The 17,091-nt window shown below is 36.9% G+C and overlaps 2 protein-coding genes and 1 long non-coding RNA gene across 3 annotated transcripts; 1 reads left to right on the top strand and 2 right to left on the bottom strand.

The window, feature by feature from the left end:
- Positions 1-538: 538 nt before the first annotated feature.
- Positions 539-3,352, bottom strand: LOC103029330 (trifunctional enzyme subunit alpha, mitochondrial-like). Its single transcript, XM_049465586.1, has one exon. It carries the CDS (start codon positions 3,313-3,315, stop codon positions 2,224-2,226), a length of 1,092 nt encoding a protein of 363 aa, XP_049321543.1. The 5' UTR covers positions 3,316-3,352; the 3' UTR covers positions 539-2,223.
- Positions 3,353-6,866: 3,514 nt separating this feature from the next.
- Positions 6,867-7,696, top strand: LOC125782211 (uncharacterized). Its single transcript, XR_007424813.1, has 2 exons — positions 6,867-7,079; positions 7,582-7,696. It is a non-coding gene; the product is annotated as an uncharacterized LOC125782211 (long non-coding RNA).
- Positions 7,697-10,873: 3,177 nt separating this feature from the next.
- On the bottom strand, positions 10,874-12,872 carry LOC125782209 (trifunctional enzyme subunit alpha, mitochondrial-like). Its single transcript, XM_049465589.1, has one exon. It carries the CDS (start codon positions 12,840-12,842, stop codon positions 11,760-11,762), a length of 1,083 nt encoding a protein of 360 aa, XP_049321546.1. The 5' UTR covers positions 12,843-12,872; the 3' UTR covers positions 10,874-11,759.
- Between the last annotated feature and the right edge of the window lie 4,219 nt (positions 12,873-17,091).

Raw genomic sequence — 17,091 nt, 5'->3', positions numbered from 1 at the left:
AGTCTTTGCAGGAGAATCGCAAGAATCTTCTCCCCCAGCTCTGTTGTACATGCAGCCACTGTAATACATGCTTTAAATCATGCACACTGCAACTTTCGCGTAGGAGATCTTTTTCTCAAGTTAATATGTTACTTTTTTTTCTTACATTTTTTTAGCATGCTTTACATGATTTTATTTTAAATATGTATTTATAATGATTACTTTAAAAGTATTGTATTTTCACAAGCCTGATTTTATTGTGGGCACTGTGTGAAACGGAATTAAATGTTTTCGTTGGTTAATGTTGTGTTTGTGCAGGAAAATCGTTGTTTTTTTATGGTTATTAAGATATTAACATTTTATTTTCTTACCTTTTATGTAACACAGCCCCTCATCTGTTGTCAAATCGCACCAAAGTGGTCTCGTTCGTTAGTGCTGCTTTTGTGCAACAAAAATGAGCGTTTTTGCTTATATCATTATTAAGAAATTAAACAATTTATTTTTTTTACCTGTTATGTAACACAGCCCCTCATCTGTGGCCAAATCGCACCAAGGTAGTCTCGTTCCTTAGTGCTGCTTTTGTGCTGGTTTGTGGCGTTAAAATAAACGGTTGTGCTATTTTAGCTATTGAGTTATTAGGAGAAAATGATTTAATGGGTGACATCACTCAGCCCTTCAGCGTGGCCAAACCGCACCCAAGTGGTCTCATTCGTCAGTGCTGCGCTGATTTTCATAATTATGAGAATAAATTGTTAAACCTAGTGTTATAGGTATAGAACTAAATCAATATTTTCTTCGTCTACTACTGGGAGATGTGCAAGCACCACCATTCCAGCACCAAACTGAGTAAAAACTGAGGTATTCCGTGACTGATTAACTGTGCACCTGCTGACTGTGTGGTGTTTAAGGTTTTGCCATTTTAGTTACACGCACATGGGAATCCATACTGCCAATATATTCATGTTTATCTGCTCCAGAATGGCCTTTTCTTTTGGCAGTATTTTTCTATAACTAGACAAGCTGTGTGTGCAATTGTACATATCTTTCAGCAATGGGTTCTCCCACTTAGCTAAATGTATTCATTACAAGGGGTGTCAAGACATTATGCTAGTCACTAGCACGTGTTTTCTACAATACATTTAACACATGCCAACATTTGTCTGACAGTAGATAGACAAATTTCTAATGTCTAATTTAAGCCCTGAGAAGATTTTGAGATAAACATTTTGGGTATAGAATCAGCTCGGGCCAGGCTAGTTACAGTTCCTGTTATGTTACGGGTCAAATTGACTCATTTTAAAGTTCGAAGATCTAGGAAAAATAGTTAAAAGTATTTTTCCGTATTTTTCATAATGTTTTTATATTGGTCTTTGAAAAGTAACAAAGTAGTGAACATTTTTAAAAATGTATGAACATGCATTTTTTATTTAAAAAATGTGAATAATCCTAATTGAACCATTACCTGTTAGAGGTAATGGACACCGTTGCACTGAATATTGATAGAATAATTAGCAATGGAGTTAGTAATGAAACATTTACAGTGCTTGTTAGGATTTTTTTTTTGTTTCAGACATCTTTTGGATGGCCAAACATGCACCAGGTCAATATGACCCGGAAACAGCATTGGTGTTCCTGACAAATTAACATAATAGGAGGGTTAAAGTAGGAGACTAGAGCTCTTCATCTGATGTTTATTTGTTCTGGCCCAAGAAGTGAATAAATTACACTTGAAAAGCAACATCATGTTGTAACTAAACTGGACAAAATAAGCGATGGAACATTATGCACATACATTTAATAGCGTTTAAAAGATGCACTGCTTTCCTTACATGTATCTCCTTCAGTATTAGTCTATGAGGTGTTTAATATAATCTGCGGAGCAGGCGTGTTTGCGTGAACACTCCCTTTAGTTTATGGTCGTTCAGTGAAGCGGTGGCTGGAGGCAAACGAATCTAGAGCTGCAAATATCGAACTAACATTTGCCTCCAGTCTCTCCATCTCCGATTCGGACGCCGAGATTAAATCTGAATCGGAGGACCAATTAGTCTCTTTTATCGACTGTTACCAGAGCGGACTTCAGACCCGCTTCTAAAATAGCCAGCCGTTTTACCTCCAAATCTTTTATAACAAGCGACCTGGGATTACACTTTCTATTTATTTGTATTCGAATTTATAATTTTATCTTTTATTTTGTGTGTAAATTGTATTAAAAATTAATCTAAATGAGGACCAATTAAAGTTGTCTTATTTTAAAGTTCTCCTTTTGAGTTGCGCTATACTCAGGTCCCTGTACAGATTAATCAGCGCGTTTGTTTCATGGCTCATTACTAATTCGCCAAAGTTATGCGACTCTGCTCGGTACCCTGCTGCGGATCCCTGCTGTACACCGAGCTGCACAGTCTCAATAATTTTTAGGGGAGCAGTGAAGTACGTTTCCCTTTTCACGACTTTTTCCCACACATCCCTAAACATAGCCTCTGTTGGAAAGCTATGATTAAAATCTTGTAGTTTCATGGCCCAGCTCATTTGTGGAGTGAGTGAAATGCTTTTGTTCACAATTCCTCGAGCACAGTTCACAGCTATGTCCTCCAAATAGTTAAAATCCTTTGTGTCAACCACCTTATGCACCAGGCCCATTTTCTTTGCCGCATCTGCGTTGATTCGGTAACCTTCCAGCATCACCTCCAAGGCATTGTATGGTCCAACCAATTTTGTCAGTCTTTGTGTACCTCCAGCACTAGGCATAAGACCCAGCCTGACCTCACGGCTGATCAGACTGGTCTCAATGCACCTCGTGGCCAATCTATACTGGCAGGCTGTGGCAAACTCCAATCCAGCGTTAAAACACAATCCATTGATAGCAGCAACAATAGGTTTGGGGGAGAACTCAATTCTTTTCATCATGCCCTGCCACTGCCGAGAAAGAAGAATTGCTTCCACTTCAGTTTTGCAGGCCTTGATATTTTTTAAGTCGATTCCTGTAATGTAAGAGTTCGGCTTGGAGGACATTACTACAGCACTTCCGACTGAGTCCTTGGTCCAGATCTCATCCATAACCTCCATCATCTCCTTCTGCATGTGGCCTGACCACCTGTTCACCTTTGATTTCGGTTCATTGACGTAAACAACAGCCACATCCCCCTTAGCCTTCCAGTCCACATGCGTTCGACCCATTAAGCGGGACGCCGCACTGAATGGTCTTCCAAATAAATCTGAACATATGGTGCTGGAGAGGGAAGCGATGCCCAATCCTTTTTTAAAATGATTTAAAAATCCTGTGCTTCTGGCCGGGACCGCAAGTCTGGTCACGACCGTGAGTGCTACCTGTGCAGCCATCTTGAAAGCTTAAAAAATCCAACCAACGGAATACAACCCAAACAAGCAGCGCTCTTTTAGAGACTTCTGCTCCTCTGAATGTTCTTATATACTGTGAGCGGAATGACGTCATAACAGGCAAGTTCTTAGAGTGAATGTGATGACGTCATAATAGGAACGAGTCCCCTGTATAGAGTTAATGGGAGAGAACATTCTAGAACTTTGCATCGGTTGAGAACATTACATTACATTACTTTTTATTTGAATGTATTTGAAAAATGTATTTTACCTTATACATACTGGCTACATAATACATTAAAATGCATTGAATAATGCATTTATAAGGCAATGCCTTATTATTCAGCAATAACATTTGCCAGTACTTAACATGACATAAGACATGCAGGCTGCACTAACATAACATGCACATGTGTAGAATACATACCTGTCAAGTCTCCCGTTTTGGCCGGGAAACTACCGTATTTTACTCCTCTTTCCCGACGTCCTCCCGTATTAGTATTTTCCCGTAAATTTCCAGTATTATACTAAATAAAAAAAATATATAGGCCACAGGCGACAATGCACTGACCGCTGTGTGTCTCTTAACCAATCGTAGTGCCGGTTCAAGGAGAAAGTCCCGCCTTTCAGGAGAAACAGCCAATCAGCTAGCTGGTTTTGCGGAGCGCAGTTTAGTGTGCGGGAAGCCCCGCCCCTCCCCTCGCTGTGAGTTCAGGCAGCTAGTCGGAGCAGCTGTCGTTAAAACTAATCTGGATATACGGAGATTTTTCTAAAAGAAAGGTAATTAACCATGTAAACTGTGATGAGATTGTTTCTGATAGCTGGTTAAAAAGACTCTTCTCTGAATCAAAACATAAATTAAACCCACTGTGTGTTTAATAAAATCCAGCTTGTGACTCAGTTAGCTTAACTTTAGAATTAGCTAGATAGATATTCAGGGTTTGAGAAAAATCTACATATATATATATATATATATATATATAATGCCCTGCCCTGATGTGCCTGATCAGCCAATAACTATCATTTCCAAACTCTATTAGTTCAGGGCTAGTTTTAGGGTTTGTTAGAATTTGTTTAAATCTCAAGTATTGTGGTAATGTATTATAATGTAATGTAATGTATTATTTAGAAGGGGTAGAAGAGATGGTTGAGCTGGAGAGAGAGAAAATGTGGAGAGGGCTGAAATTAACTGAACTGATCAGGAGTGGACTGAACGATAGAAAGAAGTATTAATGAAAGATTATTAATTGTGTAGGCCCCTTAGGACTATTATTTACTTATGGAATATATCTGATCCATGTCCTTTTTGTAAATTTGTGCACCCTTCAATTTCAATTTTAAATCTATTAAATAAATAAAAAATATATAATATATAATATATATATATATATATATATTTTTTTTTTTCCTCGTTTGGGCTGTTGGGGCGGCGGAAAAAATCCCTTATTTTTAAGTCCAAAACTTGACAGGTATGGTAGAATATCATATTTAAATGCATATTAAATGCATTTAAATTAGCGTTTTCAAGTTATTTAAAAAATAATCTAATTGATTTACCTGATTTTATTTTAATTAATCTTAATCTAACTTCTAACGTCTAATTGTACTGCCTTATCATTACATGAAATCTTTCACTTTTAACATGCCTTAATAAAAAAAGGTCCTACACTCCTTATAAAACTGAAAGTCATTTACAAGAAGCTGTCCTATAATTACATATAATCTTTTACTTTTTAACATATTTTTAATTTTTAAAAAAGTGTCATATACTCCTTATAAAAAGGAATTAGTCATTTTACAAGAAATTTTACTATAATTACATGAAATCTTGTACTTTTAACACATTTAATTCTTAGAATAGTGTCATACTCTCTTTAAAAATGGAATAATTATCTTTAACAATGATAAAAAGTTCAAGTACAGAATATTACTACTGTTATTAAACTAAATTAAGACAGTTTATATAGAAAATCCACAAAAAATATATTATATATAAAAATATATAAGTTTTAAATGGTGATCAGGCATATTGCAAGGAATTTGTCTTATTATTTAAATCCAAGAATAAACAGTCAAAATAAACGCAATTTCCATCTCTAAATTTGTTACATTAAAATTTTATACATGTAGTAATATAGTAATGGTAATTACCTGTAGTAATATTTGGAAAATATTTCACAATACACAGTTAAAGTTATACCGCCACATTGATTCCATTTTAGTTTTTTATTAAAATTCAAAGTACAAAATACCATTTCTTTCTTGAGGTTATTATAAAAACTTAACAATGGCTTCCATATCATTTCATGATTACTTTTCACATGCAGAAGAAAGTGGTGCCTGCTTCTGTTTTGTTGTAATTTATAAAACCAACAAGCCACTCTATTAAACACTTTGGACATTTTTTTTTGTAACATATAAATGGAAATATGAAACCATCCAAGATACAAGTAATACAAATAAAACAAATAGGAAATATATACATAAAATAAATACATACATACATATAAATTAAATTAAATCAATAAAATGTAAATATTACAAATATATTATAATACATTATCATAAATAATAAAAAATATGATACCCCCATACTAATGGAAATACAAAACAAACATGTAAATGTGTAATTTGAAAATCCAATCATTGGGTACTAGCTTCTAAATAATGTACAAATTATTCAAGGTCAATATTATAACTTTGGGATTGATTGGCTGTGTTTTCTTGGACTTCCTTTTCTCCACTTGCCTCCCCTTGTCGGGCTTGTTCTTGAAAAAGCACCTGTTAAATAACAATTACATTTGAGTGTAGTGCTTCAACAAAATTATTAATAGTGATATTAATCATTTTGATCACTACAAATACTGTGGATGATCCAGAAATGAACTGACTTTACACTATGGCTTAAAAACAATATGAAAGGGCAACACTGATCATAAATTTATCATATGTCATCCTTTTAACAGTAACCTTATGAGCACATTGTATTATAGGCCCGATTAGATGAATGGTTGAACATATGTATGCATGTATGGATGGATGCATGAATAGATATGCGGGTATGCATTGGCGGATTTGGGGGTGTGCAGCTGGACAGATGGGGAGGCAAGCACTATACTTACAACTGTTTTACCTCCAGAGTTGCTGCCATTTCTGCTGGATATCTGATGTTGAGGCAGTAGTATGTTGCAAACAACAGTACCAGTCTGATCAACTGCAACCATGAAGTGTTCAGATTTCAGGGCAGATCTTCCTTTGCTACACAGCAGAAAAAACTGTGACAGACTATTAGGTTTAACATAATGACTAACAAAAGACCACAATAAAAAATAAATACATAAATAATCACATTAGCACAGCGAAGACAATGTTCTAGGTTTGATTTAAATATTAATACATCATATGACTTTCTCTGGGTTTGGCTGTAGTGCTTTGTATATCAGATCTGGGGGGTCGGTCAGGATTCTCACTGATATTGTTTTCAGTTGGATACAAGAAGACAAAATTGGAATTAACAAAATATTGCAAATAAGATTATCTTAAATATAAGGCGCGCTCCCGAGAAAAGGACTGTCCCATTCGGAAGGTGGCATGTGCTGCCTACCTGGGCAGCTGCCTTATTTTACCCCGATTCTGAAGGCAGCGTGAGATGTATCCTTCACGGCGAAGGCAATCCCATGATGCATTTCACCAGCTCAGAGTTCCAGCGCTCAGATTTAAAAACATGGCGGACGGAGCCGGCACTGCGAGGGAGTTTCTGTACAAATGTAAGTAATTCCCTCCTGTATTTCCACTCACCGCTGCGTGGGTTTATCAAACTAGCATATTTTAGACTGTTTTAAGTTGTTTTCCATCGTTATTTTCGCCTGTACTTCATTTAATGTAAGACCTGACCGGCGGAAGCTACCGTTAGCTTATCGCGCTAATTTACCGGGTAAGCTAACACGCATCTAGCCTACTTACAGAGTACCAAACGCGGCTGCAGCGCTGAGGAAACCCCCGCTAGGAAACAAAGACACCCTGGCCGTCCAGTGTAAAAAGTTTTAACTGATTTAAGTCACTGTTACGTATAACTAAGTGATTTACTGTGTAAATAGTGTAACACTGTAGAATAACCTGTAATTCAGTGATTTAATGTGTAAATAGTTTAATTGTTAGAGGGAATAACTAGAGTTACCTGTAACTGAGTGATTTACTGTGTAAATAGTGTAATTATGAGCGTGTTCTCCATAAACCGCTGTTACTAATTCAGATTTATTTTTTCCACAGGGATGAACGTGGGCCGGGGAAGGTGAACTCAGACCGGCTGGAGGCAGCGTTAGCTCCCTTTATGAATATATATATTTTTTCTTTGAATGTAATAAAGTTTTCTCTCTTAACATTATTATTTTTGCTTGCTGTGTGTTTATTGTCACTATGCTTATTGTAGTATCACATCTCAACTAGTGGGTATGGGTAAATAAAAAAAAATAAAGTTTATGAATCATGTGTTTTATGCAACTAAAAGATAAAGATATAATAAAAATTAGCTGACTGTGTATGAATGTACTATTGTGTGAAACGTAGCTTAGTTTGATAATTTAGCTCTGGCTCATACAAAATATTTATTATATTATGGTTTCATTACTCATGCATTTCTACAAAGCATCTAATCAAAAATAAAATAAATGCATACATAAAACTGACCATACTCTGAGAATGAAGTGAGGAAAAGTGTATAATTAAAGTAAATCATGAATATTTAAATATCTGTAATATTTGGATGAGTAAAAGAGAAATAGATGCCGCTGCATTGAGATTTATCCCGAGGTAAGTGATCATTAACTTTAGTTATTTATAAACAAGCTCACGGGCACAGCGCGCTAGACGTGATGACGTATGCTGACTCCAGAGCGTGTCCCGAACGCGCTGCCTTATAAGATCCCTTATGGGTGAAAATGCTGCCGAACGAGGGAGCTGCCTTTGAAGGCAATGACTACCTAGGCAGCTCCCTTCAGATTGGACCGCAGCTATAGTTAAGTGTCTAATTCTGCCCACACATACACACATTTATATAGCTCAACAAACGTGTGAAGTTTCTTTTGAATTTAATTAAGTTTTGTCTTAACATTTGCTGTCTTTTTGTCACTATGCTTATTGTAGTATCATATCTGAACTGAGATATGATCTCAACATAGAAAAATTCATGCAAATTGTTGCCTTTGTTGTTGCCTTTGTTTTTACTTTGTATTTCTTAAAACATAAGCCAATGTACTTAACACTAAAATAAAGCAATTCCCTTACTTTAAACAACAAATGTATTTATTGAGATAATGGGTTGGGGGTGTTGGGTGTGGAGATAACTGGCAATGTGTTTTTAACATCACAGTGGAAGAATTGTTTTAATTCAGTCACAAGAGGCCCGTACCTGAGTGGGTTCAAAGTTTTAATTCTTCAGTCAATGAAGCTACAACTGAGGCATCAACTGTGACAGTATTTTCTTTTAAAACTATCAATTACTGTTTTTATGTTTTAATAAGCAAATTCTCCAATGTCATGTACCTTATTAATTATTTCCTGCATAGCTGAATTCAATTGCATGCGAAGAAACAGAGTACATGGTCTTTCCATGTTGAAATTCAGGTTTCTCCTCATATACAAAATCAGATTCAAGAACAGTGTCTGAACCAAAACCCTGTTCTATTAAAGGTACTGAACCTGTAAGCTGTACTAAAAGGTACAGCTTACCTTTTCTGGTCGAAAAGTTTCAAAGAAGAAAATTTATAATTCTGACTTCTATGAGCAGTAAAGGTCGACAGCACACTAGATTGGAATAAGCAACCTGCAAAAGGACATTTAACAAGTTTCCTGTCTCAAATGAGTCTTTAGATGACTGAAGTATTTATTAAATGTCCCTTGGCTCTGAGAAAGTGCACAAATCACAGGACAATTTAGTTACAATTGCAAGAGCTTCTTTTACATGCTCTTTTAGATTTAATTTTGAACTCTGCTTGGGTGTGAACAGTCTTTATAAATACAACAAAGCTTGAACACCTTCGATAATCCCCTGTAGTGCTGTAGTATTCTTCTTTGTACGTTATTGAAAAATGCACAAAACTTACATTCCCACTTCATGTAAGGGACAAGCCTTCAAGCTCTGCAGAGAGAGAAAGTAAAAGGACTGAATTGTGAATCCTAAAAACATTGCAATTGCAAAAGTGACATATGTAATTAAAAACATTAATTAAAACTACTAAGAACACTGAAAAATAGCATTTGTTATCAATCCCCACTCTCTAACTATAAACTTTACCATGAAATATCAAATCCTTCTGAGATGTATTTTTTTGTTGCATTGTTGTGTGATGTTAAATCCCATCTATGCCAATCTATCTGAAACATCTGGAACATTCTACAAGTCACATCTACAACAGAAAGACCACAATTAAGTTCCCTCATTTGTTTTTCTGTATATTTGATCTTATCTTATTGAGGAGGTCAATCTCAACGCTCTCTCCTGTTACCTAAATTAATTCTTAGATCTTATTTGTTTCTTTTTTAAAATAGAAATTTGAGCCTTGTTACTCATAACATAAAGTAATAGGAATGAGTGCCAGTAACATAAATGAGTATTTTCCCCTGGCTTATTCCTTTATTAATATGAATATAAGTCAATGTAAGCAACTTTTTTTCTAATTCTGTTTGGTTCATCATTTATACATTTATTTAATTGTATGATAAATAAATATAGACTAAATACATAAAGACCTTCTTGAGAGAAAATTAAAGGAATCAGTGCACCTACTTTTAAACATATTTTTTAAATCAGGGTTCTTGCACCATTTTAAGAGTCAAATTTAATGTTTTTTTTTTCATTGTGATGCATAACAAAGCCAACATAACATTTGCATTAGCTCTTCTGTAGCTTCCTACACATATGAAAAAAAAGAGGAAATAATCAATTAAATTGTAGTGATGATATTTATAATACTAATATTACCACTAACACCATTGCTACTTCTACTACTACTAATAATAATAATGACAAGTATTCTCTATTAATAATAATTAATGTCCATTCATCATTATCTGATTTGGCTACATCTTTAAAAGTGGTGCCTGATAATATAAAACCCCACAAAAACAACTTTGTAAGATTTTGGTTTGTAATTTACCCCAGGTAGGGTGGGATGCCCCAGTGGCACTTACAAAGCACAAAGGGGGTCTCCAATTGACATGTTCCAGAACCACAGTTGTAAAATTCAGCTTAAAAATATTTTTTTATTATAGTCTTAGTCAAGACTTGTTGTCCAGTTAGGTAGCTCACCGCTAACCTTAGTTCTTTTCCTGGTAGCTTTGCTAACGGCCTGGATGTCTGCATATCTGTCTTTTACTGATATATTTTAAGTTTGTTCGCTCATCCCTAAATACAAATTTATCCCAACTACAATATTTACAAAATTAGCTCAGTGATTTTTTTTATATATTTCTAATAAGCACATAGAAGAAAGGGGGGGGGGGCTCAAATTAAAGACAGTATAACAAATATTACTAGTATAAAATTAAAATTACCCATTAAAAATATATGTCTCCTAGACCTTTTTTCTGTTTTCCAGTGTGCATTAAAGGCAGACTGAAGAGGTGAGGGAAGTAGGTTTGGAAAGTGAGGTTGAGACAGAGGAGAGAAGAAAAAAAGGCTAACAGATAACAGTTCGCCTTTAGACGAAATTATTAAAATATAATTATTTTAATAATTTCGTCTAAAGAATAAAGAAAGTCTTTAACAACAGATAAACAGAGTATTACAATGCACAAAATAGAAAACCCATTGCTTCTCGCTGCAGTGGCGCTCCGTTTTAAAAGCCATTCCAGCTTTCCAAACTCCACTTGGTGACTCAGGCAGCACTCACGGAGTCATGGAGACAGAAACTAATCCCCTATAGTTGATGTTTTTTGCTCCCTTTTGATATTGTTGTTATTGCTGCCACTCTATCTCTCTCTGCGTTTTTTTAAATCTTAAATTTTAGCCACTAAGACCGTAAACTAGTGAATAAATGTAAATGTTAAGAAACCCATACATAAATCTACAAAACCATATTATATTATATATTTGGAAATATAAAAGTTGGTAGAATATAACGAATATAATGATTTCCATGACTTACATTTGAGATAAAAAAAGCTATTTTAGCTAAAATAGTTCAATTATTTCACTCGTTATTTGCTAAGATTAATCGTTTTCGGGAAACCCACCCCTGGTTCTAGAGATTATAAAATAAAAATATATAATCTTTTATTTTCTGTATAAATATACAGTCTCTTATTTTCGGTATAAATTATAAATAAATAAATCAGCCGTTTCACCGATTAATCTGTTCTTGTTCTCTATACTTTTCTCTACAAAATATAAATATAAAATCTCTTATTTTCTGTATGAAATATAAAAATGAATAAATCCGAATGACTCTTTACCACATTGAATACGGCAAGAGCCTCTGGTACCATCTAATCCGGTCTTTTGTATCACGTGTCATTGCTAATGCGCCAAAGTTCTGCGCCTCTGCTCGGTACCCTGCTTCCGATCCCTGCTCCATACCAGCTTTTACGGTATGAATGATTTTTTGGTGTGCATGGGTGGGGGCTTTCAGGTCTAAATGCAATTCCCACATATCCCTGTACATTTTATTCCTAATTGCTGGAAAACTGTAATGGTAATCCTCTGGTTTCAGCATCCCGTTGCTTTGTGAAATTAATGGAATTCTCTTTTTAGCAATTCCACGAGCAAATCCTATAGCTATGGTCTCTAAAATTGAAGGATGCATTGGTTTGACGACATCATGCACTAAACCAATTTGTTTTGCCAAATCTGCTCGGATTAGTTTAGCTGACGTCATGTAGTCAATGGCAGCAACAGGTCCAATCAATTTAGTCAGTCCTTGTGTTCCACCAGCACTAGGCATAAGACCCAGCATGACCTCTTGGGAGCCAAAATACGTCTCAATGTTCCTCGTGGCCACTCTGTACTGGCAGGCCATGGCAAACTCCAATCCAGCATTAAGACACCATCCATCAATAGCAGCAACAATAGGTTTGGGGGAGCACTCAATTAGTTTTAATATCTTCTGCCGCTTCAGAGAAAGGCGAGCTATTTCCTTCTCAGTTTCACAGTCCAGGACCGTTTTTAAGTCGATTCCTGTAATGTAAGAGTTCGGCTTGGAGGACATTACTACAGCACTTCCGACTGAGTCGTTGGTCCAGATCTCATCCATAACCTCCATCATCTCCTTCTGCATGTGACTTGACCACCTGTTCACCTTTGATTTCGGGTCATTGACGTAAACAACAGCCACATCCCCCTTAGCCTTCCAGTCCACATGCGTTCGACCCATTAAGTGAGACGCCGCACTGAATGATCTTCCAAATAAATCTGAACATATGGTGCTGGAGAGGGAAGCGATGCCCAATCCTTTTTTTAAACTAGTTAAAAATCCTGTGCTTCTGGCTGGGACCGCAAGTCTGTTCACGACCGTGAGTGCTATCTGTACAGCCATCTAGAAAGTAACCTCAACCTCACAGCACGAGGTGGAACATATAACAGGTTGAGCGGTGATGACGTCATAACAGGCAAGTGTCCCCTGTATAAAGTGAATGGGAGAACTTTCCACTACACTTTACTTAAAGGTTACCTGATACATTTGGCCACATAATACATGTGAATGAGCTCGCCTGTGTGTGACGTCATAGCCTGCTGTTTCCTGATTGACTGAACGCAGCGGCGGCGGGATCATTTGAATAAAGTTGAGCTCTGCCGATTTTTTTTTTTTTTACCGGAGGCCGGGCTGCATTCAGCGGCTCTCTCCATTGAAATGAATGGGATGCAATGCAGCTGTCTATGGGGAGTGGCTATGTTAATTAGAGATGTTCAGTTTAGAATTATTACTAGTATGTAATTTTAAAGGACGTAATTGTTAAATTAGGTACAGTAATTTTCTGTAAATGTTTGGTAACTGTTTGGCAACTTTTGCTGCCAGAACTTTGATTACTTTTTGCTAAGAAAGCCTTTGAAACTGTACAACTGAATTAAATTTAACCTGAGAGGCAAATTAATAAATAAATAAAAGGCTCAAAAGATTCCCTGTAATGCACATTAGTCAGTAACGGATGCTGTAAATACTGTAAATCTTTTAGACCTTTATTCCCCCTAACATTGCAAAACATTTTATAGGAGACATAACATAAGCAAAATAAACATTCTTAGAACATTAAATCTGTCATGTTTTCTGGATATTCCTAGAACTTTTTTAATGTTTTTAAATGTTGTGATCACGTCACTGCAGCATCACAAGTGACATTGTTTTAAATGGACTTTTACTGAAGTTCAATGAAGTTATAACTCTACAGCACATTATTTCCATGTTAGTAAACTGATTTTTTTTTAAGATCAGTGCCAAACAGTTTTGCAACACAAATTGTTTTCTGGAAAATGTTTGTAAAAAAATTACTACAAACTACAACACAACTACAAAACTACAGGAAACGTTTGGTTGTGGTTATTGCTGCCAAAGGAGGGTCAACCAGTTATTAAAACCAAAGGTTCACATACTTTTCCCACATTACACTGTGAATGTTAACGTGTAGTGTTCAATAAAACCATGAAAACATATTTTTTTTGTGTTTGTCTATTGCTGGAACTTGATGAGATGAAGATTAGAACACATTTAATTTCCAATTTATGCAGAAATCCAAGTAATCCCAAAGGGTTCACATACGTTTTCTTGCAACTGTAATTGTGTTTGGGTGCAGAAATGAGCTATTAAACACTGTCCGGTCCAATTCAAATGTATATACAAAAATATATATGTACAAAACGATGTAGGAGAAAAAAATACATAAGTATAAATAAATAAATGCACATATAAATAAATAAATAAAATGTATAGATAAAAAATGAATAAATAAAAATACATTTTATTTAATTATATATTTAATGATTGAAGTGTTTCTATATTAATTTATTTAATTATATATTACAACATTTATGTATTTCCACATTTTAAAATGTATTTATTTATGCATTTGTATCTTAATTAGGTAAATGGTCATAATTTCGCTCTAAAGCAGGATTGGTGAACTGGTGAATCAGACAGAGGCAACCGGTAACTTTTATGTTAGGTCCGGTCGAAGCACCGCGCCGGGATGGCTCCCCCACGGCAGCGACTGCCAGGGGCCCGGAGAGACGGATGGGAGGTCCCAAAGCAGCACGTAGCCGGGGAGATCCGTGAGAAGGGGCGCGCATCGGGGGTGGCGGTCGGGTCGTTCGGGGCAGCACGGCTCTACGAAATAAATAAATAATGTTGAAATAAATAAATGAAAAAAGAAATAAATATTGACATAAACAAATAAAAAAAGAAGCCCTCTATCTGTTCTTAAAAACCTTAAAACGTACTTAAACCATACCACGTATCGTTCCAAAAAGCAAAAGCAATGTAGTTCAGTAGGCTCTTTCCGTTAAAAAACGCGAATATAATAACAATAATAAGAATAATAATTAAGAAGAAGAAGCAGAAGAATAGTAAGTTGGCTTTTCCAATAAATGCAGAAACAGCCCCAAACAAAGGTTCATGCATGGAAATATGGAAATAGAATCCTGATATATATATTTTTTTTGACAATATTTATTCATTTATTTATTTATTCATTCATTCATTCATTCATATATATGTGCATTTATTTATTCATACTTGTGTCATAATGATTTAATACCTCATGAAAAAGGGGTCTTCCTGTAAAGGTTAGTATCTCATCAATCTTCAGTGAACTAGTGCCCACTAGCGGACCCAGATGTGAAAGAGCAATTCTTCTCTAAAAGTGTCTTATGTTGTTGCCCCCCTGCGTGACCCAAAACAGCACACCTTTCAGGAACTACTTCCTTATTCTTACTTACTAGTTCTTCATAAACTAGATACTACCATCATGGTGGCTTCTTTGGGCTATTCGCAGTGTAATTGGTCTATTTTTATAATTTGGTGTCAACTTCAACATATTATTTAATAATCTGGAGTTAGGGCAACTGGAAATACGCAGAACAGGCATTTTTTCTCAATGTTTATTCATTAAATGGCAAACTCGTCTTGCCCAGCCTAATCCTGCTCTCTACTGGCGCATCATTGGTATTTAAAATTTTTAAGTTGGCCTCGTGGTTTCACATGGCCTAAACGGATGTTTGATTGTAAAGATAGTGGTAAAGTAATATTTTTCAACAAATGTGCAAAAGCATTACTTTCTTCCCCAAAGTCTAGAAAAAAAACATTTTTATTTCATGAAGCACACAGTGGGTTTGATCTGTGTGTTTTGATTCATGTCTTTTTAACCAGCTATGAGAAACAATCTCATCACAGGTTACATGGTTAGATACTGTTACCTTTCTCTTCGAAAAATCTCAGTAAATCCATATTTGTTTTAACGTCAGCTGCAGCCCCCTGCCAAAACAAAAATTTCAAAAAATCTTTCCCACTAGCACACCGCGCTCCACAGAACCAGCAAGCTGATTGTCTGTTTCTCCTGAAAGGTGAAACGTCATCATGATTGATGAATACATCACAGATGCTACTTTCCTAATCACCTAGTGATCGGAGCCTTCAGCCAGGAGAAGATGTCAGGTGGTGTCCGACCTTCCCTGGGCGTTTCGACCCTCAACCACAACGCCCTCCAGCCGGCGGGTCAGCAGTGATGGCCAGTCACTGCCCACCTTCTCCTGGCTTCCAGCTCATCTCCTCCCGTCTACTCCAGAGCCAACAAGAGGCTCGTTCTGCTGCCTCACCCAGCCTGCGCACTGCAGTCTTCCTCTCCCCTCCAGTGATTCCTAGGGAAGTAACCGTCCTCCACACTGACTGTGCCCTGCAGCCCACTTCCACTGGGAAAAGCCAAGTCTTCCACCCTTTCTCCCTGCACTGATGGACCAGGTCCTGGTACTTGGAAAATTTCCTTTCTGAAGCTTCCTCACATCCTTCTTCCCATGGGACTGTTAACTCAATCAGGATGATTTTCTTGCCCTCCTCAGACCACAAGACTAGGTCGGGCCTCAATGAAGTTTGGACCACATGTGGGAAAGTGAGTCTCCTGCCCAAATCCACCCTCATCTCCCATGCTTGTGCTTCCTGCAGAAGACCTTTCCCCTTTTTCGCCACAGATGTTTTCTCCCCTTCCCTGATGAACTGGATTGCTGTTACTGCTCTCCCCTGGGTTTGTCTTTCCTTCCGCCTCTCTTGCTCCAGGATGTCTGCCAGCACTGTGAGGACCTCGTCATGACGCCACCTGTATCTTCCTTGGCTAAGTGCTGTCTTACATCCTGCCAGAATGTGTGCCATTGTTCCCCTCTCTCCACACAACCTGCACAGTGGGTCCTCCCTCAACCCCCACTTGTGCAGGTTTGATGGAGTTGGGAGAGAGTCGTAAACTGACAGAAGCAGGAAAGAAATACGGAAAGTCTCCAGTCTCCACAGCACAGCCCAAGTTACTTTCCGCCTTGGAAGGTCCCACTTGGTCCAGGCTCCCTGCGATGCCAATTCCACCGCTCTTGCCTTACGTCTCTCTTCCTCCACATGTCTGACTTCTGCTTGGACCATGTCCCTCCTCTGCCTTCCTTTTGCCTTACCCCACTGCTGGAAGTGGGTAGATCCAAGTCCTTGTCTCCCTATACATGGGTTTCCGATGATATCCTTTAGCTTCAGTGCAGCCTCCGCCTGTGCTACCATTGTATCTGCAGCCCACTTCCTTCCAGTTCTTGTGGTGACACCTGCA

Source organism: Astyanax mexicanus, chromosome 16 (assembly GCF_023375975.1).
Source record: "Astyanax mexicanus isolate ESR-SI-001 chromosome 16, AstMex3_surface, whole genome shotgun sequence".
Lineage (NCBI taxonomy): Eukaryota > Metazoa > Chordata > Actinopteri > Characiformes > Acestrorhamphidae > Astyanax > Astyanax mexicanus.
This window is presented reverse-complemented; position numbering and strand designations above follow the sequence as displayed.

Excerpts from the sequence above, each read along its gene's own strand:
- LOC103029330 (XM_049465586.1), bottom strand. The coding sequence starts at position 3,315 with ATGGCTGCACAGGTAGCACTCACGGTCGTGACCAGACTTGCGGTCCCG.
- LOC125782209 (XM_049465589.1), bottom strand. The coding sequence starts at position 12,842 with ATGGCTGTACAGATAGCACTCACGGTCGTGAACAGACTTGCGGTCCCA.